General features: G+C 43.1%; 1 protein-coding gene across 2 annotated transcripts in view; it reads right to left on the minus strand.

The window, feature by feature from the left end:
• The window catches only part of SEZ6L (seizure related 6 homolog like), a 1952755-nt gene that overhangs the window by 49503 nt on the left and 1880103 nt on the right, over positions 1-23149 (minus strand). Inside the window, exon 15 of one of the 2 annotated variants that reach the window (XM_069619379.1) lies at positions 14694-14805. In XM_069619379.1, the coding sequence (XP_069475480.1) occupies positions 14694-14805 (112 nt within the window). Of the gene's footprint in view, positions 1-14693; positions 14809-23149 lie in introns of both variants that reach the window. The other variant, XM_069619378.1, reaches the window with a different exon arrangement.

Genomic DNA, 23149 nt, shown 5'->3' on the forward strand with positions numbered 1-23149 from the left:
GCTGGTGCTTCTGTGTCCCCATTCCCATCGAGTCCTGTGGGATTCCAGGGGAATTGGGACTTACAGTTCCAGCCGCCTGACATGCTGGAACGTGAGGACTTGTAATATCCCGGTGGCACCGGGATATCAGGTGGCGGAAACAGTGTCATGAGGTTGCGGCAAACCCGCCAGTAGCAGTGGCGGGTTATCGCCAACCTTGTAAGGAGGCCCATTTATTCTGTTGTGAGCTTTTTATTTGTTGAGGACTATTAATTCGACCTTCCTCAAATGTAGATTTTTCGATTAGCAATATTAAGGATTGCTCCACAGACTAAAATGTACAACAGGGGCATCAAAGTAGCATCTTTTTTTGTATTTAATTTGAATTTATAAAGTGCTATGTGCCAAAGCGGTACAACAAATGAATAATGAACAAGATATAATATGCCAGTTTAGGAAGAAAGGAGACAATCTCTCAAGCAAGAGTGGAAAGAAGAACGAAAGAGGGACAGAGCACACGGAAGTATAGCTAAGAGAAGCAAAGATTGGGAGTAAAGAGAGTGGTAGGGGAGTAAAATGAGACAGGAGAAGACAGGTAAGGCGTGGAAAGTTTATGGCGATACTTGAAGATAGGGCAAAGACAATGTAATCTGGGGTAGCAAATGAAGGTTAGAAATGAATGGAGCAACCGAGTCAGGAGCAGCAAGAGAAAGTAGAAGACGGATTGAAGAGTTATAGATGGATTTAAGGGGGCTTACGTGCAAGACGGGGAGGGCAAAGAGGAGCAGGAGAAAAGGCATTAAAACATTAGAGAAGAAACACAGAGCTTGGAAGCATGGAATGAAAGAAAAAGTCTGGATTTATGACTATTGAACAGTTGAGCTCTGCAGGAGCGCCAGAGAGAGGAAACACGATGAGTGAAAAAAGGGAAGAATCCAAGTGGACTCTCAGGTTACGAAGCTCAGAACAAAAAGATTGCTTAGCTGAGAAGAGGGCTGCATCAAAAGTAGACTGTAGAGAGGATAGAAGGATCTACAGTGGAGTGGGACTTTCGCCACCAGTGTTCGTCATGAAGAAGAGTTTGTCTCAGGAGGTTTTCAAGTGGGTGTGAAAAGGGGGGGTAGGATACAGAGAATCATGAGCCCCAGTTAAGGAATGATAGAACAGGCAGCATCATTAGTGGAATACATAGTCAAGGCTGAGAGTGAAAGAAGAGAAGAAAGGTAGGTGAAGATAAAAGAGGGAGTGTCAAATTTGAAGACCTGTTGGTGCCCCTACCCTTCCAGTAGAAGGTGTAAGCTTGGGACTAGACAGCCAGTTATCTGCTGGCTCCTATGCTCATATGATCTGGTCTTGCACGATCATGTGACCATTTGGTCGGAGGTAAGTGAAAGAATGAGCTTAGGGAGATTGGATGCTTCCTTATCCTTGCTTGGGAATACGACTGATAGAGAAAGAAGATGCTACAGCATTGGAAGTCATACAGGAAGCACCAATATGAAACATGGCTACAGCGGTGGTCAAATTAGAAGAAGTCGAGGAAAATAAATGTAAAAAGCATTCTTCTCATGGAGACACTCCTGTCATAGGGAGTCGTATATGGGTTTCATTCGCCTTCCTGCTGCACCTGAATCGGTCTATATTAGGTTTCAGAGGAGATAGCTTAGTGCCACATTTCAGGTTCGGTATGCCACTGACCCACTCCTCCCACATTCACACATTGCCCCCTACCACCACCATTCTCCCTGTAATTCACACTAGCATTTCCCCCTCTTACCTTTCTGGTCTCTTAAGCCACTTTCCATCAATACCTATAGCTATGGATGAATATTCTCTTTGCACCTCTAGTGTTTACGATGTTCAAATTTTCTATCATCCTGGACGTTGATTCTGATATGACTGTATATGGTTAACAATAAATTAGGCATTTGATGACCACACCATCACATTTTGTTTCAGTTGAAGCTATATAACTCTGAGCTGCACGTGTGTGCAGTGGAATGCCAACCTAGCTGCATTCTACTGTAGAAAGAAGGGGGTTACATGACATGTCAACAAACGAAACCGATCATTGTTTTATATACTTTTTACTCTAGAGGTCAAATTAGGTTGTTAAGTTTAGGGCTTGACTCCTTGTGGTTCTCTGGATCCCAATGGCGGGACTAAACACATCAGCCACGTCTGTTATCATGCAGAAATTCTGTAGGATGTATTTACCATGAAATATCGAAATAATACTCTAGAAGAGAAACATATGATAACCTATTATTAAGCACATTCCTTCCATACCTATCCACAGAATGAGAAATAGGACACAAAAATATAAAAGCAGGCTAGGCATTAAAGAACAATACAGACACACTGAGCACACAATTCGATGAGGTGAGCATTAGTACTACTAAAAGAAAGTGGTCAAAATCAAACATTTGCATAATTATGAACTATCTCTGGAAATGTTATGTTTTTTATTTTTCAGAAAAATCAGCCTCCAGAAAGCACTCAAAGCCCGACACACCACATTCATTAGAAATGTACATTTGTGTTTGTCTTCTTTCAGATTTCTTTGGGGGGGGGGGTTAACTTCAAATGGCCTCCCTTTGATCCTTTCTTCGGGATCATTTCTCTTTCATTTGGCTGGCCCAGTCTACTGTTCTCTCGTATTACTGAGATGGCCTACTTTAGCTCTCTGTCCCTCCAGTCTTACCTGGGATTTATTTTGATGCCCTGCCCCTTCTGGGGTTCAGATTGCTCCTTGCCCAGCTCCTGTCTAGATCGTCTGCCTTCTCCTCCGTCTGCTTGATCTTCTTCTAACATTGCCGTTCGCCTACTTTTCCTCATTGTCAGTCCTGGCAGTCCCAGGTAGGACTGGAGGGACAGAGAGCTAAAGTAGGCTGTCTCAGTAATACGAGGGAACAACAGACTGGGCCAGCCAAATGAAAGAGGAATGATCTAGCTTTCCTTTCCCCGTTATTTCCCTTCTCCCTAGATACAATGTGGAGTGTATCCATCAATATACCTATTGAGGACACCCCACTGCCAGCCCAAGGCACACTGGTATCCGCTGAGAATTGCCAATTAAGCCAACGTACTTTGGAAAACTCAGGACAACTATAGCCAAACATCATCTGAGTTGTGGGGGTAAGAACTAAAAGGTGCTAATGTGCATGCCTTTGAATAAAAACGTACAGCCAACTAGATGCTAGGCTAAAAACGGTGTTAGAGGCTTTTGGAAGATTGATGCTGTGTTGTGTCCTCCACAGTCAGGACCACTGAGACCCAAGATAAACCAATCAGAGGAGAAACTAAGGAAGCCTTAGCACAAATGAGGGACTCAGCAAAATAATTTAAACAAGTTGCTGAAATGACATCCTGACATCTGAGGAAACAAGACCAGATAGGTCAGCATGCCATACTCACAGAAAACTACTTTTTAGTAGTCAGGTGAGAAAATGCTCACGATGCACACTCTATGTTTCTTGTACACGGGTGTTTCCCATTGGACTAACAGAGGTGGCGAGGAGCAGTTACCCATTACATATATCTGGAGGTGTGGTCATAACAGATACTGGAAAAAGTATAATTTAAAGAAACGAGGCGATCGTTTCAAAGGTAAAAAGATAGGGTGACGCCCATGGACATAATAATGCATGATGAAACCATAGTGTGCGTTATAAGACTATGACAAATAATATTGCATGTAGAAAGGGTTAGAAAACACTAATCATGAATGACCTGACCATGTAAATCCTGTACCAAGTGAAAAGAGAAATGATGCCTAAACAGATGAAAAGAAGGAGCTAGCTGAGTTAATTATTCCCTTCTGCTGTAACATTTAGTACAGCGGGTTGTATGTAATGATAATTACAACCGGGATACTTTTTCGATTATTAAAATTTGAATATCCTACACTTGCTGGGATGCCATTTGAAGTTAACCCCACGAAAAAAATCTGAAAGAAGACAAACACAAATGTACATTTCTAATGAATGTGGTACATAACCCCTGAAGAATTTCCTAGCTATAAGTGTGACAGTGTATAGGAATGAAACATGTCAGGTATGGTATGAATGTTGTATGAGAGAAGGAATGGGTGATATGAATACAGATAGTTAAAAACTGTATGGACTGGGGTATGCTTCCCTATGAGAGAGGATAGCGAACAACAGATCCCTATTGAGAAATTATCTTTATTAATTGTTAATTAATTGGAGTACTATATAACATTGAACTTGTACAGTTGAATTGAATACTATTGTGAAATGTCTGTTTTTTAGAAATTGTGTATAAAAGAACTCTATACTATTGTAGATGTGAAATAGTTTTACCAAATATTTGATATAAAAAATAAATAAATAACTATTTTTTTATACAAATCTGAATTGCATGTGAGAATTTAGTGAGTGCTCATTACATACATAAGGGAAAACCCGAATGGTCTTGGGGAAGCGAGTGACCCTGTGAACATATTATATTGTTGTATTTCCTCAGTTGCCTTTTTTTAGCAATGTTAAATTTCTGTCCAACTTCTTTTCCCCCCAAAATATCCTTGGAGCTTTGGCACTTTTGTGCACAGTGTCATATCTGCTGGTAACAACACAAGTGTTTGAGTCAAGGCAAAAGGGCCCCTTACCTTTGGGGCTGGGACTCCTGATGCGCACCCCATCTCCATTCTTTAAGCACTCCGTCCTCTCATAATAGGTCATGCAACCACTGCCAGCATCCAGTCTAACACACACTCTCCTCTCACCCACCTGACCTCTTCTCATCATTCACTGTTATCCCTTCATTTACCCACTCCACCTAGCTGTCCTCTGCTGCAGTACCATTTTACATTCCCCTTTACACCTCCTCCACGTTTCCTCTCCCCCTGTTCCCCCAGCCATACCCATGCCGCATGCATTGTTGTTAACCTGGAAGCAGCTGACCATAGAACTGCCACAACTGTTGGCTTTGTCAGTGCCTTTTTCCCTTTCTTGTCTGGTTGGAAAGAAAATTAGGCCTCCGTATAGAGCAGGGCTGTACAACTCCAGTCCAATACTGGCGGAAACCTGACGAGTTTTCAAGATATCAGAATCATTGTATGCAAATGTATATCATGAATATTAACGAGGGATATCCTGACAATCCGACCTGTTTCTAGCCCTTGAGGCCTGGAGTTGGACAAGCCTGGTAAAGACACTCAAGTACATTGAAAAACGAAGGAAAGAAGCATGAACACTCTGCACCCCTTTCTATGCACCCTCGTAATATATTAGGTATATATGATTGTCTCAAAATGGAAAGTAGCAAACAAAAGTGACACTGACAAGAGCATATATTTTTGCTTCTAAAATATTCCGTCCTTATGTATGCTTGAATCACCAATCGTTGCCTAACGTGTTACCTGATGGTGTCAGAGACTCCTGTCTTTGCTCATCTTCCACAAGACAAGAACAGAATATACGATGTAACGCTTATGCACAAAGCACACAAACATGGCGGCCACCTTCAAATGGTTTATTTGACTGGGAGAGAGATTACTTTACATATTACTAATGGAGTGCTGCATAAAACAGCCAGGGTTTCTCCGCTTAAAGCCTTCACAACGGACCCCTGTCTGAATTATTGCCATAGCAAAGTAATATTCATTTATGCATAAAGGAAATGCAAAGTAGTCTGAGCTGATTTACATGTGACGGCTGAAATACGTGTGTCAGGAATATTGTATGCTGCACAAAAGCGAACAACACATGACTCTAACAAGCAGCAGGTAAACAAGCAACACCAAAACAAGTCAAACTCAGATATTCTCTCGCCAAAATAGACAGCTTCACTTGTGCATTTAAAATTTTTGCTGGTGTAACATAGCCTTCACTGGTTGTGCATAACGGATTAGCTGACTGGCACCAGGAGCCCTCTCTAGGATGTATCTTCATTAGCTCTAGAAGTGATCAAACCTCGCTGTCACCGGACCCAACAAGGGAACACATCCCAATGCTATGGGCTATGAACACAATTCCTCAAATCTACCATGCTACATATTCTTTTGGAATGATCTGTAACATTTAGTTTGCACAAGGAATCATATGTGTTTTGTATGTTGATGCTGAGTTAAAAATATTAAAATGCGATAACAAAAATGACCAATCAGTGCAAGCCACATTTGTCTCAAAGGAAAATCACGTTTCACTCGAGTGATGTATTCGCTATGTATCGTTATTATGTAAATATCCTGACTTCCAGGTGCTGGGTCCTGCAAGTTCTGAGAAAGTATAGCGACCAAAGAGCTATTAAACATGCCCATGACCTTTTAGCATGAGTACCTATATAATCCAAAAAGTTATTGCAACACGTTGATTTATTGACCAGTCACTGTAGACAGATCTTGGCAATTTGCCTGCTGGTCTGTGTGCAATATCATTCAATGCAGCATGTTTTTCCGGTCTCTTTTTTGTTCAATTACCAGTATTTTGAGGGTTCCCTCACCAGACTGCTATTAGTTATGGTGGTACGGGTCCGCCTACAGCATTGAACTTGTCATGGTCTTTGGGTCTCGGGTATTGTTCCATAGCAACACTGCTGCCTCAGAGAGGGCATGAAGAAGCAAGGGGGAGCAAGACAGGTGAAAGAATGTGGGGCAAATGACACACGCTACCACCACCTGGCTAGGTTCAATAACAAAAGCACAAAACAAAAAACAAAATTAGATTGCGTGTTAACAATGCAAGTGGAGGCATCCCCCCAAAAAAGAATAACCATAAACACGTCCATAGGAATGAATGAAAGACTCCGGAAAGAACGCTATGGATCAATGCCCATGAAAAAAAGGCCACAACAACATTTAATGCAATGGTTTCTTTCAAAAATATTGGTTGTGTTCTTGTTGCCTGCTATGATAGCCTACACATGGTTAGGAACATGAGGCAGAACTTACACTGTATTCCTCTATTTAGCTCATAATTAGGGTGAGCTGCCATAGTCCCCGTATTGGGAAGCTGATTACCCAGAATTGGGATGATTTCAGGTGCAGACAATGAATCTGCGCCATACCGTCTGTGGTCAGAATGTTGGGAGCCCTTGAATCATCTCTGCGCCTTCTGCATATCATGCGTAGTGGGATCATGGTCTCCATCACCAAAGCACTTGTGCTTCCCAGGATGAAATGTCCCTTCTTATAAAAGCGTAGTCCATGTGATGCTAACCACTATATCTCATCCATTGCTTCTCGGGTAGACCAGACAGTTTCTGGCTATATACCTTAATTAAGAATAAGGAGTGTGCGATCAGACACATGTGATAGAAGAGACAAGATTAACATAGTGAAATCACGGAAGGTGACGCTACATGACTGTTAACAGTGATGTTATCACAAGAAGTGATGTCACATGATTGTTGGCCTCAAATGTAGTGATATAACATATTGACAATAAAACCTAAATGAGCTTAAGTTGAATAAATGAAAAAAAATGATTATGGCAGACAAAATACTTTTTCAATTACCTTCCATATTTGAGGTGATGTTCTGGGTACAGCTGATTTCTCGGTATAATTGGGTATTGTCTGGTCATCATTACCTAAGGTAAACATGGCACTGACTCAAATTTCTTAAAAGAATTGAGGGAGTTCTTGACTGTGACATCTAACTTATCTGATAAGATCATATTAATGGAAGGCCTGGACGTGTTTCCCACTGTGGGAGGAAAAAGATATGCCTCCCAACTTTACGTGCTTGTTCAGAGCCAGTATTTCAATATCAATCTATTCAATATTCCAATGTATTATTTTTCTGTTTACTGTGGCATCATATATTGCTGAAATAATCATTTTGTACTTTGTCAATTATAATTTTAATTCTTGGACCAGTCACTTTCTTTGAGATATGTAGTGGTAAAAATATAGTTGCACTTCTGATTCGGACAACTCATTCTTTCACAGATGTTGTATGTTGAATGTTCAATATTTCTCTTCCTGTTGGAAGAAAAGGCCACTGCAGGATGACAACATCATGATTTTGGTGTCTAGAAGTAGCCCTCCTGAAATATGTAGGGGGAACATTGGAACAAAGCTTTGCCAAATATCAGAACCCACTTCACTGAATCTATTGACACTATAGACCTCTTATCCAAATGAAGACGATGGGTTTCTCTCACCAATGCATTCTTTCTGACAGCAGGGGAGTTTTCACTATATGCAAAAAACAATCCAGTCCTATCCAATTGTCTGCACCAACGGAACCCCCCCCAAAGCATAATGGATGGCATGGTAACATTTGTTGCCATTAGGGTAGATTAGATTAGATTCTGCTCTATCCACATGTAAGAAAATGACCAAAAGACAAGCAATCATATGCTCATCCGATCTAGTTTATTCACCCATCTCAATTCTGGCCAAACAGCTCACAACCTTTTGTAATGCCTGTCTGTCCATCAGGAAGCTCCCATCCTCCCTGAAATTGTTGATCATTACTGATTCCCTAAGACCAAGATACAGACCGACCCCCCTGGAGGTGAAACTGATTGACAGGATAGTCACAAAGCAACTCCCGAAATATAGTGATCCTATTAAGCTACTCCACAACAAGTTTTCTGATTGAGGGGAAGTACTGAATCGGTGCTACTCGATACAAGGGAAGATATCCTTCTAATGTTAGTCCCAGACTGAAAAATGATCTTGGAATTGACAGCCCTGTCCTAAAATGCACTTCGTCATTCCCTGAAGATCGCACAGCTAGGGTGAAATGGGACAATTTAAAATCCACGCCATTTCATCCCATACGTGGAGTCCCCAATAGTTCATTATTGTCGCCATTGTTGTTCTATGCCTACACCCTCCCACTCACATATGTAATTGACTACTTCCATATTGTATTCAATATGTTTGCAGATAACATGCGTCTCAGAATACCCATGGAAGGGAATTCCGAAACAACACTCAAAACCTTGTGGGTTGCTTGTCAGCTGTACAAAAATGGATGTCAGAGAACCCACTCTTTTTGGACCGAGGAGAAAAAGAAATTCTGCTATGTGGCCCCTTCTAACTGAATTTTGTTTCAAATCTTGGACTAATAATCTTGGAGTAGCTTTTACACCGGTTGAGAATGCCAAAAGCCTAGGTAAGATCTTCTATTAGAATATTACCTTCCACAAGACTTCTCGGCCATTGTGAGCATATGCAATTCCTTCTCAGCATACTACATAGTTTTTCCCCAGCCCTGTACATGAACTTCAAGGTTCAAATAGCTCAGGTACTTATGCTGGACAATGTGAATTTTGGCAATAGACTTCTATTGTGCTTACCCAAAAAATAAACTGCACATATGCAGGCTGTTAACCTTAATAAGTATGACCACATACCTGGGGCATTTAAAAAACTTCATGGGTTACCTGTACAATTCTGCAATGAGTCCAAGGTGCTGTGCATTACGAGGAAAGTGGTTTCGAACTTTGGACCCAAATATCTGCGCAACCAGTTTATCAAATACTCTAATCAAATGCTGCTATATTCTCGAACTTCCAACAACCTGTCACTGGACCAGGACAAACATAAGAACTTTGGGAAAAGGAGGTTGCTCTTGTTTGGCCCAGTGATATGGTCAGCATTTTCGGCCGTTGTAATTGTGAGGGCGACATTTTGAGCCATTACCGGTTCTGGTAGTGAAATTGCAACACACACTGATCTCTCGAAAGTCAGAAGAGCAAATGCCCTGTTCTTCAGGAAGTCATTCACAGAGATGGCCACCCTCTAGGGAAGTACTGGCCAGCTCAACATAGTGTGCTTCGCTACACATTATTTCTACTGTACTCACCAAATGTCATTGTTTGTCTGGACTTGAACGTGCTGTTGCTTGCCCTTTTAATGATGAGATCCTCCTTCGTCCGCATAATCTGGGCATTCCTGTTTATTCCTCCAGCCCCCTCCTGCCACTTGTCCTACTGTGCCTTTACCCCTTTTCAACTGTAGTGCTCTCTGGATGGCCCTGTATACATCATGTCGCTCAACCGCTAGTTTCCTGACTTCACCAAATGATATAATCCTTAGAAAATGAATTTACCACATTGTGCCTTATTATACCTAAATGATAACATGTTTATCACCTATAGATTGTTCAGTTCTATGTGTGGTAGAGAAAATGCTTAACTCAAACATAGTTAAAAAGGAAGATGGCGCTGCATATACAACACCGCTATTGGCCACCTATGCACTGCAGTCTGCAGGCTGAATGATCTTTTAGTGCCCACATAGCAACATCAATTTCAAGCACACTCCTTTGCCCAGGCACAAGTAAAATACATTATGTATTGCAATGTTTATCTGTAAAATGCCTGTTCCCTTACAAAAGAAAAGTCTCTGTTATTTTGTTCTCTATTTTATGTGTTCCATTTAGGGATTTCCAGGGCCATCCCTGAATGCAGGTCACACCAGACTTGCTTTCCCTCTTTTCTTGTTTGTTTTTAATCTGCTACCATCCACCATGTGCAATTCAAAGTTGCCAATGCAGTCTGCATGTTAAAATACATTGGCCCTCATTACGACCCTGGCGGAGGTCCATGGTGCAATTTGCACCATGGACCATGGCGCAGAGCTGCCAACTCCGCCATGGGGGTTGGCGGACTTACCGCCCCATTCCGACCTTGGCGGGGCGGTAAGTCCCCAATCCCCATTTACCCTTCCCCATTCCCATTTTTGCCCCATAGGGTATAATGGGAGTGGGGAAGGCGTTAATTACGCCACCGTAGAATACGGTGGCGTAATTAACGAGGGGACCCGTAGCGCCATGGATTTTTCCGCCCGGAAAATCCGGGCGTAAAAATCGCCATGGCGCTACGGAAAGTCCTAATCTGGCGGAGAGGTACGCCATGCATTACGCTGGCGTAAACCCCTCTCCGCCAGGGTCGTAATGAGGGCCATTGACCTTAATGAAGTATCGAAAATAAGCATCAGATCCTGAACTTTCCGTCCAAATTACTCTTTGTATACATGTCAATCTTGAGGCCAAAAATGGGTTTTTAATTTTGAAAAGTAAATAGACATTTTTCGTTACCACACTGAAATGGGATTTATTGGAAGAAGAAACAGAAAGACACATTTTGCACACATCAATGTATGAGATTCAATCTTCTTTGATTGTAGATGTGTTTATGTTTTTACTAGTCTTCAGCTATTATGCCATTGTATTTCCCAAGGAAATCCTTTATGAACCTTAATACCTAAGTTGCCATGATTATGTGCAGGCTTAATGGGAAGAAGGTGACAAAGTGGTTATTAGCCAAGGAATGAAACATCCACACACTAAGTTCCAGTAATAAAGAAAAGGAAACTTAAAAAGAAATGACATTGAAAAACTCCTTAAATGCACCATTGCTGTACTCCTGGCAACTCCAGCACCACTTACAAGCCACGCCTCATCACCTGCCCTACCCCCAGCTCACAGCCATGCTCCTTTCCGTGCCTCTTGATTTGGGGACACTTTGCCTTAAATCTTCTACTTCCTGCTTTTATCTTTTTCGCCTTCCCTTTTCCTCTAAGCACCCATCTTTAGGGGTCATACTGGGCACACCTTCTCTTTTGGTGGCTAGGTACACCGTGGCACGCTATGCTTGTTCACCTCAAAAAACAATCATTAAAGCAAACCACTTGCATCCATAACAAATGCAGTCGAGCCAGCTGGGGCCAGACAATGCAATCTTTGAAGGTGGAAAGGGTTAGAATTCAAAACAGGAGCTAGACAATAACTGCATCATTGAGAGCTTGGGCAGAGAAACTTGCACAAGACTCAAAAAAGCAGGACACTGGAAAGGTGAGAATACAATCTGAAAATAGAGCTGTGACACCAACCCCCCAGATCCCCTTGCCGCCTTAACAGTTTGAACCTCATTTTGGATTCAGTGTTTTTCAGCTGGAAATTGATCCAAAAATGTACGATCCTTCCCCTTTACTCATTCAGTTTATGATGCCTCCTCCTTCAGTTTCCAGTAACCCCACAACTACTGATTTGTTGATTCCAAATGTTTCTGAAACTGAAACTGGAGGGGGTGGCAAAGGTAATTACATATATCTTTGCATATGCACAAAGACTATGCTTGGAATTAATAAGCATACCCACACATTAACACACGCACGCACACGCATTTTATCACCAGAGTGTTTACCCTAAGCATTCCCAAAATGTGTAGACTTTATTTTTTTTATTCAGTGGATGGAGTGCTTGTGCTTTAATGGTGGCATTAACAACATTTGTAGAAATTACTTTGCTACAAGTTGTAACTTTAGCTGTTTTAATAACATGTAAACTGTTTTTACACACGCAAACACGCATCCGCTCCCACCAATACATATATAGGGTTTCAAGGATCTATACGACGATGCAACAATGTTTAACCTTGTAACTTTTGTTATCGTCCATGAAAGTTCACCAAATATGGAATGCAACCGATTTGAACAAATCCAAACACTTGTGCCAAATGTGGTGACGTTTTAATCATTATTGTTGTAAAAGGTATGTTTTTTTGCAGGTGTTTTGATCACGGCTGAAAAAAGCGCTATTTAGTCCGTGCTATCTCAACAGTTTCTGCTTTATTTTCAAGATCTTTTGCACAACCAAAGGTCCTATGCTGAAGTATTGCATGGCACTCTTTTTAAAAATAGATAAGCCAAACCCGAGGTATGCACTTTTTATGGCCAAAGAAAAGTATACATGTACACGATACTGTGGGACAAACAGAATTACAAAAAATATTGCAAAATGCACAAACCCATCTACAGCCCTGAAAAACACGCACACTCCAAATCAAGAATGAAAGTAATGTCAAAAGGACAAAATGGAATGAGCAATATATAGCAAAATAAAAAATATTCAGTGAAACGCGCAAGATGATTGCAGGGCCATCATACATGCCAGGAGGATTGTGGGGTCAAAACGAAACGAAAAACGTTCCATAAAATGAAAAATATACTGTGAAATACACAGACAACCCCAGCTCGCAGCTCACACACACTCCTACTCAATCACGCACACTATGCTTGGAGGGATAAAAAAAAAGAAAAATGTACCACAGGATGAAATATATTCTGTGAAAGGTACAAGATGATCAACCACACCCAACATGCAGTTCTGCATTTGTTCATGCAACACTTTCCCCCCGCCCCCTCGTCAGTGATCTGCACTAGGGTTGAAAGGACTAAAAGGAATGACAAATATTTTACAAAATGAAAAATAGCCCCCAAAACTCAAGCGATGATTGGCTGCACCCAGCATGCAGCACGGCTGTGGTACATGTGCAATAGGTTCAGAGGGACACACAATAAAAGGAAATATATTCTGCAAAAAGCATCAGATGATCCGCCGCACCCAAAACAAATCTGTTATCATAAGTCACATACATGATATGATATGATGTCATTTATCACGCGCCAGTACACAAGTGTTTCAAGATATTCGAGCCTCACTTAAAAAAACAAAGGAATCAGTCAGAAAATAGGTTTTAATTAAGCAATAAACAGCAATGGGCAGGGCATTACTGGGTCAGGTAATGCCCCGTGGCACTAACAGAATTGGTACTGCCCACGCCTGGAGGGGTTTATTGTTATTAGTATCCCACTATGCTTTCCTGGGGATCTGATAAGGAATTACTGTGCGGTTCAGCCTGCATTCCGAGATTCCTGATTGGCTGGGCAGGCCCCTAGCTCTCCCTCTGGGGTGCTAATAAATTAAACAAAATGAAAACATACACCCACGCTTACACAAAGAACTACCTCACAATATCATACACTCTTACTGCCATCATCATAGTTTTCACACCAAAAACATTAATAATATTTACATTCTAAGTACATAGAGCACACAAAGAACATCTTTATACAAAAACCACAAAACACTATTAACACCCATGCAAAACAAAAGGGCGAGTTAAGGTTCCAAGATTAAACCAATTAAGCAATAAGCCCCGAGCTGCTCGGCCTGTAACTATGGGCCCCGTGGCATTACCTGACTCGGTAATGCCCCTGCGGCTCGGGACTTATTGCTATTAGCACCCCAGACCAAAAGACCAGGGTACTAAAAGTTTTTTTTTCTGTTCTGAAACGCGCCAGCGTTTCGGAACAAGCAAAAGAAATGTGAAGAAATGGCCGCCAGGGAAGGGAAAACAAAACCAATTTTCCCTTTCCTTGGCGGCCATTAAAAAAAATAGAAACAAAGTAAACAAAAATATGGCCAACATGGAAACGGGAGAAGGGTAGTCCCTTCCCTCTTTCCATGTTGCCAATTAAAAAAGCAAAGAAAAAAATGGCCGCCATGGAAAGGAGTGAAGGGTCTATATGTAGTCCCTTCTTCCTTTCCATGATGGCCTGTCACAGATCAGGAGCGGACGCGCTAGGGACAGAAGTGTTCTCATCGCGTCTGCTCCTGAAATGGACATTAACAAAGGTAAGTGGGGATGGGGGGCAGGGAGGGAATTCTGTGGGTGGCGGGAGCGGAGAGGGGAAGTGGGACACCACTTACCTCATTCCCCGGCGGGGAAAGATGGCGGCCTCCAGCCGTGAGGCTACTCGGAGCAGGGGGATTTCCGCTGGTAATGCCCCAGTTCTGAGCCTCCTCATTGCCTGAGAGGTACCCCCACATCCCACTGCCAGGTACTAATGATGTTTATAACATACCTGCATAGCCTACTTAAAGCATTTGGAGATAGCCATTAGAGAAGCACAGACATTATGCTGGTGTGCAGAAATCATGGTCGTACCTTGTGATATAGATGTATGCTCCTCCAAGCAGTAATGAAATAATGACGACAGGGATGAATATTGCTAGTGCCATGTTTCCTCCCTCGAGGGATGTCTCTGCTGCCGCTTCAGCTACTGGAAAAACAATAGCAATCTTTAGAGGGTGCTCACAGTTCAGTACAGTCATCAGTTCACCATTGTTGCACGCTATATTGTTTCATATATCCGTGCATTCGTGTAGGACACCCAAGGTTCCTTCGCATTATCATGTACATTAAATAATGAAAAGGCACATTTTTCTTGAGGTGTTATGCTTGTGTGTTGCTAAGTCCATTGCTTACATTCTATATACACACCATGTTTGCTAGATTTGTTGGTGTGCTTGGAACACTCAGGGACTTTTTCTTGGAGGCCCCTGGATTACAAGGCTTGGTAAAAAAATGACTCTCTTTGTAACATAACCATTACTTCCAAAATAGCAATGCAAATACAATGTTATTACAACAAACTGTAGAATAATATCAGGGCTGGTTTGGGGATTTGAGGGTCAATGGGCAGCAAAATGTTTGGGGTCCCCCCAAACAGCATATCTAGTGACATTACAGAAAAAAAGATGTCACGGAATGTGTCTTTAAAGCCCGTGGGACTTACATTAAAAGAAATTGCCACCAGTAAGCCAGGCGACAGATAAACATTGTGATGTACAATGTATAATGGGCACTGTTATTACTACATAAGGATTTTTGGAGTAGCAGACGATGCACGCTGAAACACCTGTGAAGACTTTTAATTTTGGCAGCTAGGCAATAGTGAGAGTACATGATTTAACTGGAAGCAAACACCATGGTTAAGGGGCGAAGCAGGGATTTGACACTGGTCTACAGCGGTGTCCAGCCAATGGATCGAAAATAAAGGATCGAATGCTCTTTTGTTCGAATCCAAAAGGATCAGAAAAAAAGGGTTGAATGTTTATTAATTTATTTTTTATGTGTAGTATGCATAAAACGTTTTTTATAAAAAGAAAACGGGGGTTGGGAGGGAACCCCCCCATAAAAAAAAAAATAATTCGACACTTTTTTTACAGTCCTTTTGGAGTCGAAAAAAAGGCATTCAAGCCTTTTGTTTTCGATCCTTTGACCTATAAATGTCTACAGCTCAGACACATGAACACATTTCTTCCCCACTGTACTTGTTGCAGAGACTGTTTCCCTGCTAGAGGAGGAGGAGGGAGGAGCAGGTGAGCGAACGATCCAGCCGGTAGCGCTTAAAAACCCTGTGCCTACCGACTGAAGAGTGGAGCGGAGCAGTCGGAGGACGGGCTGTTTCCCTGATGTTTTCCTTGCTGTGTATTGAATGCACTGATCCACCTGATATAGAACTGACATAGTACCCTGGTACCTCTGGAGTCGGCACCGACCACTCCCTAAGGATGTTAAGGACAGTAAATGAGCCGTTTATCTCTTGAGGTTGTGGAGGTCTGAGGTTTGAGGCACCTCAGGACTTCGCTCTGTCTGTTGTCGTTGAGGATGAGGCTGTGGGGCAGTCTGGAGTCTGGACAACCACTGATAGCACTGGATAAGGGAAAATCCTCACAGTCTACACTTATGCTCCCTTCCCTCGCTAAGGACAGAAGTGCCCTCGCTGGCCGGGCTCACAGAGATCTATCTGCCTGATGGAAGGCCTCTTTCTTCAACTAACATTGTGGCAAGTGCAGGCTCTCCAACTTTTGAACCTTTGAGCCTCACTGCTCAGCCTTTAACTCTGGCTCTGCCTCTTGTACCTTCCTCTATATTTTCGATATTCCAACTGACTCTTGATACGTTGGTACTGACAGAGAGGTCGGTGGCCGGACATCGTCCGTTACCACTGGCACTGGTGTCCTAACTTTAATATCAAAGGGCCTTCATGTAGCAAAGTGTGATAAGTTTCTCTACGACTACATGTGCCTTCTGGGATTGAGGTTCAGGTGAGAGACCCGTTGTCAGCAACAACAAACCTATTGAATTCTAAGAACCTCCCATAGAACTCACGAGAGACCTGAGAAGAAGAGACCAGTGAAGACAGGGGGAGGGGTATGGTGCAGGGGGAGGGGAGATGAACTAGGCTCAAGCCATTTGGGCATCCCCCACCCCGTGTCAAAGTGCAAAGGCAAATCCTTTATTAATTTTTGGCATTTTCGCTGTTGTGTATCAAGGAATGTGCATTAGTCATTTTCTGTAACAGGGCCTAATTTCAGAGGCAGAGTGCCCTCCCTCCTTGACACCTTTTGCTAATCATTTGATGCCTTTGAAGTCAGCCAATTAAACTTGAATTTCATAACTACTGTTTTATGTTTTTAGTGTCATGTGAGTTTCCTAGGCATGCATATCTTAGATTTTTTTGGTGTCACATAATTAATTAACAAGAAGTTTCTCGAGATGGTAAAAACCGCCTGTCCATACAACGGTTATTTTGCACATTAGTTTGATAAAGATGTCGGTCCCACAATGCTCAAACTCCTCCCGGCTGCACATCTGCGCGCAAAGCTGACCATCCTTGCGCTCATGAAGTGTAAAGCAAGTGGTGGGGAACACGCAGTGACAGCATGGTCCAGCGAGGACTGCCAACGGGTGTTCCTTTTCGGTACAGACGTCAACACATTTGTCCACGGTCATGTCAACATAATGCGGCTAACCGGTAAGACGTGGCTCATTAAAGACTTAACCATTGACTGGTTGAAATATGGTAATCATGTGGTCATCGTCCATTCTGAAGAACTGAAACCGGAACTTTTTGTTCTGCTGAAGAGGATGGTCAACCTACTAGGAATCGCCATTGTACAAGACAGACTTTTCCATGTTGAAGGTCAAAAGGATTGACGTATCAAGCCACTCTGGACTGAGAAAGCTGTAGTATGACCCTTACGCTACGGAAATGAGAACAGTGATTAACAATATTATTAAGGCAGTCGACTCAGTGCTGAAAGTCAGAAACCTTTCATGTGTCCCAGAAGATTCTTATCCATCCAAGATGATGATATGTGCAAGGATGGACAATGGCCTCTAGGCTAGGTTTTCCCAGCCAGTAACTACTTCCACCCAGTGGGTGGTTTTGGATGACTCGTCTGCTGCTGCAAACTGTTAATGAACCATGGGCATGGAGTTGCGGTCACCAGTCATTGCTTAGACAATGTTTTGGCAAACACATACAGTGCGCAGTTAAACTCATGTTGGGGGGGTTAATTGCAAATGGTGTTTGAAATATGATCATATTTTCTGCTTCCCGTATACTAATGCTGATATTATACTGCTGTTCTCCATCTTGTGGACCTACAGCAATGCAAACAGTATTTAGAAATTGTGGAAGGACGCTAACAATTTGCTTTCTCCAAGGTCAGATTTAAATTGTTCAGAGCCTTGAAAAGGTACTTGATTAGCTTAAATGTCGTTTTGTTGAGTATTTATTTGTTATTATTGTGAGGTTTTTTTCTAACTTGAAGGCTAACAGTAAAATAATATCTGTAAGAAAAAAAAATGGAGAAAAAAACAAGGGGTTTGTCTCTCTGTACACAGCATCTGCATGTTGCACCTTACACTTTGCACTCAGCACTTTGCATTCTGCACTTATATTTGCTTTACTGATTGGAACTCTGGAAAAGTGCATATACAGACGCCCACGGTATCCTATTTTCTGTGTAACCCCCTCAGGGGATCAAAACACGGATGGAGGTGAACTTTGGGTAGCAACCCAGGGCGAGGTTTTACCTCCCACTACACGAAAGGGAAAAGAAAAGCTACCTTCCAAGCTGGTGTTGCAGAAGGAAAAACAAAAACAACTCCCGGGGACTGCCAATGGGACAAATATAGAAGGTACCTTAGATGAATACGTTAAGGCTATCTCAGGAAAGCTGGATGAAAAAATACAAATGGCCAATACATTTACAGGCACCACCACTGAGAGCCCACCCTCAAACACAAAGGCTTTGACTGGTGGACAACAAGGGGATATGAGTTCCACCACACTCATTTTAGCTAGACCCATGTGGAACTCAGAAAATGCTCCCACGTCCCAAATGGATGAAAACTGCTCGATGTCCAACACCCAAAATAGAACAGCAGGCAAGGGTCCTAGACCCCCCTGCAAGTGCCGGGTGTCCCACACGCTGGGCGGCCCATGGCCAGGTCATACTCCCAAGCAGACCTGCACGGTGTCTAGTCAAATGGTCGACAGACAAATTGTCGACACAATTTGGTCGACAGGACAAATGATCGAATTTTTTTTTTGTTATATATATTTTTTTAGGTTTTCGTTTAGGGAAAAAAGGGGTTTTTAGCAAAAAAAAGGGGGTTGGGGGGACCCCCCCCAAAAAAAAAATAATTGAAAAAACAAAACAAAAACATTCGACCATTTGACCTGTCGACTTTTTGGTGTCGACCATTTGTCCTGTCGACCATTTAAATTCGACCAGTTGACCTACAACCGACCTGCACCACACAACAAACATACAGGTCAAGCCCCATAGTGGACACTGCCTTGCAACACACATAACAGAAGGATTGGGCCGCCATGACACAAACCCAGGCCCACGGTTCGGTACGCCAGCGGGCGGGGTTCACAACACAATACATACAACATACAGGCCTCTCCACACATGCGTAGGCAAATAAAAAAAAATGTGAAAAAACAAAACAAAAACATTCAACCGTTTGACCTGTCGACCTTTTGGTGTTGACCATTTGTCCTGTTGACCATTTAAATTCGACCAGTTGACCTACAACCGACCTGCACCACACAACAAACATACAGGTCAAGCCCCATAGTGGACACTGCCTTGCAACACACATAACAGAAGGATTGGGCCGCCATGACACAAACCCAGGCCCACGGTTCGGTACGCCAGCGGGCGGGGTTCACAACACAATACATACAACATACAGGCCTCTCCACACATGCGTAGGCAAATTGAGCAATACAGGCATGTTAAATGAGAGCAATTCTTACTCCAATCGAGTTCAAAGTCTTAGAGCTACAAAGTCCTTAAACATGGGTCGTCCTCTGGAGGCAAAATAATAATAATATTCAATACAACTAATATTTAACATTGTTGTCACTATTGGTTAATCCTATCTTTCAAAAACAGAGGCCACGTCATATATTTTACTCAATCGTCCATAAGTAACCACATACAGCAGATCTCACCAGACGGCATTGACATTTTCTTTCCAAAATAATCAACACAGGCCTGACATGACAATTGGTACTAAGGAAACGACTGTTCTCAAAAGCTAAGATACCGAGAATGAATAACGTTGCCCTAACTGAGATGATAACACATTTCCTAGCTGAGTAAATGATCCAAGGGGATACAATGCCTAGCACAGTTCCTGTCCAACAGAGACTGGAAGCAACCTGCAGCCGACATGTACAGCACGGCGTCTCTCAAGTGAAAACAGTTTCGACGTCAAAAAAGAAATTATGGCATCCGCCGCAGCGCACGCCATGCCACATAACACTTTGCGGTGTGCACAGTGGCACTCCCCATGATGTTCAGAACACGCAAAGGCACGATGAAAGGAGCGCCATTAAAAAAGCACCTGTAACCTAGCACTGATAGTCCTTCCTCAAGTTTACCGCCACATCACCTCACTTCTTCTGATGGCGCCATCCTTTGTATACGAAAACCAACAGCTTCCATCGCAATGTCCTGTGCGTCAGCCACCGCTCTCTCCAGTGCTACAAAATGCACCGTCTGAAAAAACTAAACAAAATCGCGTTCCAGGACTCCTTAGATCGCACATTGAATCACGTAGCAGGGTTCCTTTCTTGCTGCTCTAAACACCCTCAGTGATGCAACATTATCCGACGTCAGCATTCAGTAGAGGAGATTTAAGGTGCACAGAGCTCCTGCAATAGCCGAAGCCCAACAGACAACAACCCAGAACAGAGGATGGGACTGCAGAACCCGCTCCTCCAAAGGATGTGCTCGCACCACTAAATCGGTCCATTCCACCACGACAGATCAACAAAGCTGGAAAGTGCCAGAGGGCATCAATCCCCTTACCAGTGGCCCCAGTGGCATTTGCGCGCCCAGTCTTGGCCCGTCCTCCACAATGCCAATGGCGGTGCAATCCTGTTGGGTCACATACCGTAGTGCTGAAAGATTCCTCTGACAAACTCCTTTGCTCCAGGTCTCCAGGCTCTGGTGGGCCTCACCACCATACAATGCAGTCTCTCCAAGGCTATAAATGCCGCCTCAGTCGTGCCATGCACATACAGGATGGCTCTCTCTACCAGACTGAAACAGCCGCCAGGTTGGTCTCTCACGTGACTTTTTCAGACATCTCCAGTGTCCTGGCGAAACAGAACGGCCTCAATTTGCTCACAGGGCCTTCTTGCAGCCCCCTGTAGCCACGAACGTGCCCCTAACTGCCCCCAGCCTGCCAGTTGTTCCTCCTCCTGGGGTCAGCTGACCTTTGGGGCCGGAGGGGGCGGTGGATGTCTTCTCTTCCTCTGCGTTACAGCACTGTATCTCTGCTCTGTGCTGTCAGCTGCTTACTCTTCCGTCCCCTTCTCTTCTTCACTTTAGGTTTGGTTCATGGGTTCTTCAAGTTCCTCGTCGCCATTGATAAGATCTGCTCTGGGGCAGATGAGACAGGAGCCGCTCTGCAGGTAAGACCTTTACGTAATTTCAAGGTACATGTACAGGATAACAGGAATGAGGGAAGGGAAGTCACATAGAGGGAGAACATCCACCAGCTCCCTTCCTCTGGGCCAGGCTCTCTTCAACTGACACAACAGGAACCTAGGGAAGGGAACATTCCAGGCACTCACCAACCTTCCATGCAGACTGCACTGACGAACCATAAGTATAAGAACATAAGCACATTCACTCAGCGAGACCAAGACATAACAGTGGTCAACCTCAGTTAGCGCCTACTAGGATTGCTGAGAGACAGACCGTGGCACCCCTTCCCTCGAAATGGGAAAATATGCCTAACCCAGCAAAAAACAACCATCTGAATAGTGATAACAAACATAATCAAATAACCGCTCATGTATTGACCACCGGTCATTTTAGAGCTAGACCCACTTCGCCAAAACGTAAGCGAGCCCACTGTCTCACTAATTAATAAAACATAACACTGGGCCAGCACCCAAATAAGGGGGCCTAAAATGGATTCAGTAAGTCCAAGGCGGGCTTCACCTGCTAAGGTACCATTCCTAAAAAATCCTAATAATAGGCTGATCCCATTACCCAGGTTACAAATGAAGGCTAACAATATCTGTCCAGCACAAGGGAGGGACACATCCAAGGGGAAAAATGAGAGGAGAGTTGTGGGCATCCCTTCTGGCAACGTCATTTCAGATAACAGATTTAATGTTTTATCCACGCTGGAACAGGTTGATTGACAATCCCAGAATCCCTTGCACCCTGGAACGAGAGCTTTAAAAGGGAAGCGTGGGAAAGAAGAGAGCCATGGTTTAAACCTAAAAGGGACTTGGCAGGACAATCCCATAGACCTGGGACAAAAGGTGACATTTCCAGAATAAAACACATGATATGATCTTGCTCCAAGAAACCTGGGCCTTATCTCAGATAGGCTTGGATGGATATGCCACCTTCTAGGCGAGTGCAACTAAACAACCTAGAGGTTGCCCGTTCAGAGGTTTAGAAAAACTGGTGAAGGCTTCATGGGTAGCTAAACTAATCTTTGAAAACCCCTCCAAATTATCTCCTTTAAACTATCCACAGAGGGATCCCCACTTTCTATTGCACATTTTTATAATCAGGTGCGCTAACATGGGGGGACTCTTCATTAAACAATATTAAATTAAATTTAGACCACCTTTTGAAACACTCAGAAACCAAAATCCCTCCTCTCATTCTAGGAGGGACTTTAACCTAAAAATAGGTAACGGACTCCGAGCATCTATTGGATGATATGGAGGATGTAATGTAGGGAATCCCCCCTCCATGAATTGCTGATGCCCACACCTGGTTTACAACTCTCTTGCTGGTTAAATGAGTGGGGTTTGAAGATGGTTCATGGCTGTGCTGAGAAGCATATTCATTGGAAACTCGCATTTATCAGTATGTCAGGGAAATCAACTATAGATTATAGATGGATGCCATTAAGGTTCTGGAAATGTATGTGGGAGTTTATTGTCAAAACAGATTTAGCCACCAACCGTTGTGCTATATCCTAACATTGTGGGGGGGATTACGATTACTAGGGTAGGAATTGTGGCCCTGTTGACGAATATGGTGACTTCTGGGAATAAAAGAAGAATCAGATGGGATGCCACTCTGAATGGTAAAACAGAAGAGACAATCATAGCTAACAATAGAGAGGCCGTATCTCTATTATTCATTGATGGAACAGAACCAGAAATGGCTCTACAGTGTTACCAACAACTTATGTTGAGTGTTGGGTCTGCGTCCCTAGAATATTGCAAAGAATATAAGAGAAGGAGAACAGTCAGGTGGTTTAATGAG

Source organism: Ambystoma mexicanum, chromosome 10, assembly GCF_040938575.1.
Source record: "Ambystoma mexicanum isolate Mex_15411 chromosome 10, UKY_AmexF1_1, whole genome shotgun sequence".
NCBI classification, from domain to species: domain Eukaryota; kingdom Metazoa; phylum Chordata; class Amphibia; order Caudata; family Ambystomatidae; genus Ambystoma; species Ambystoma mexicanum.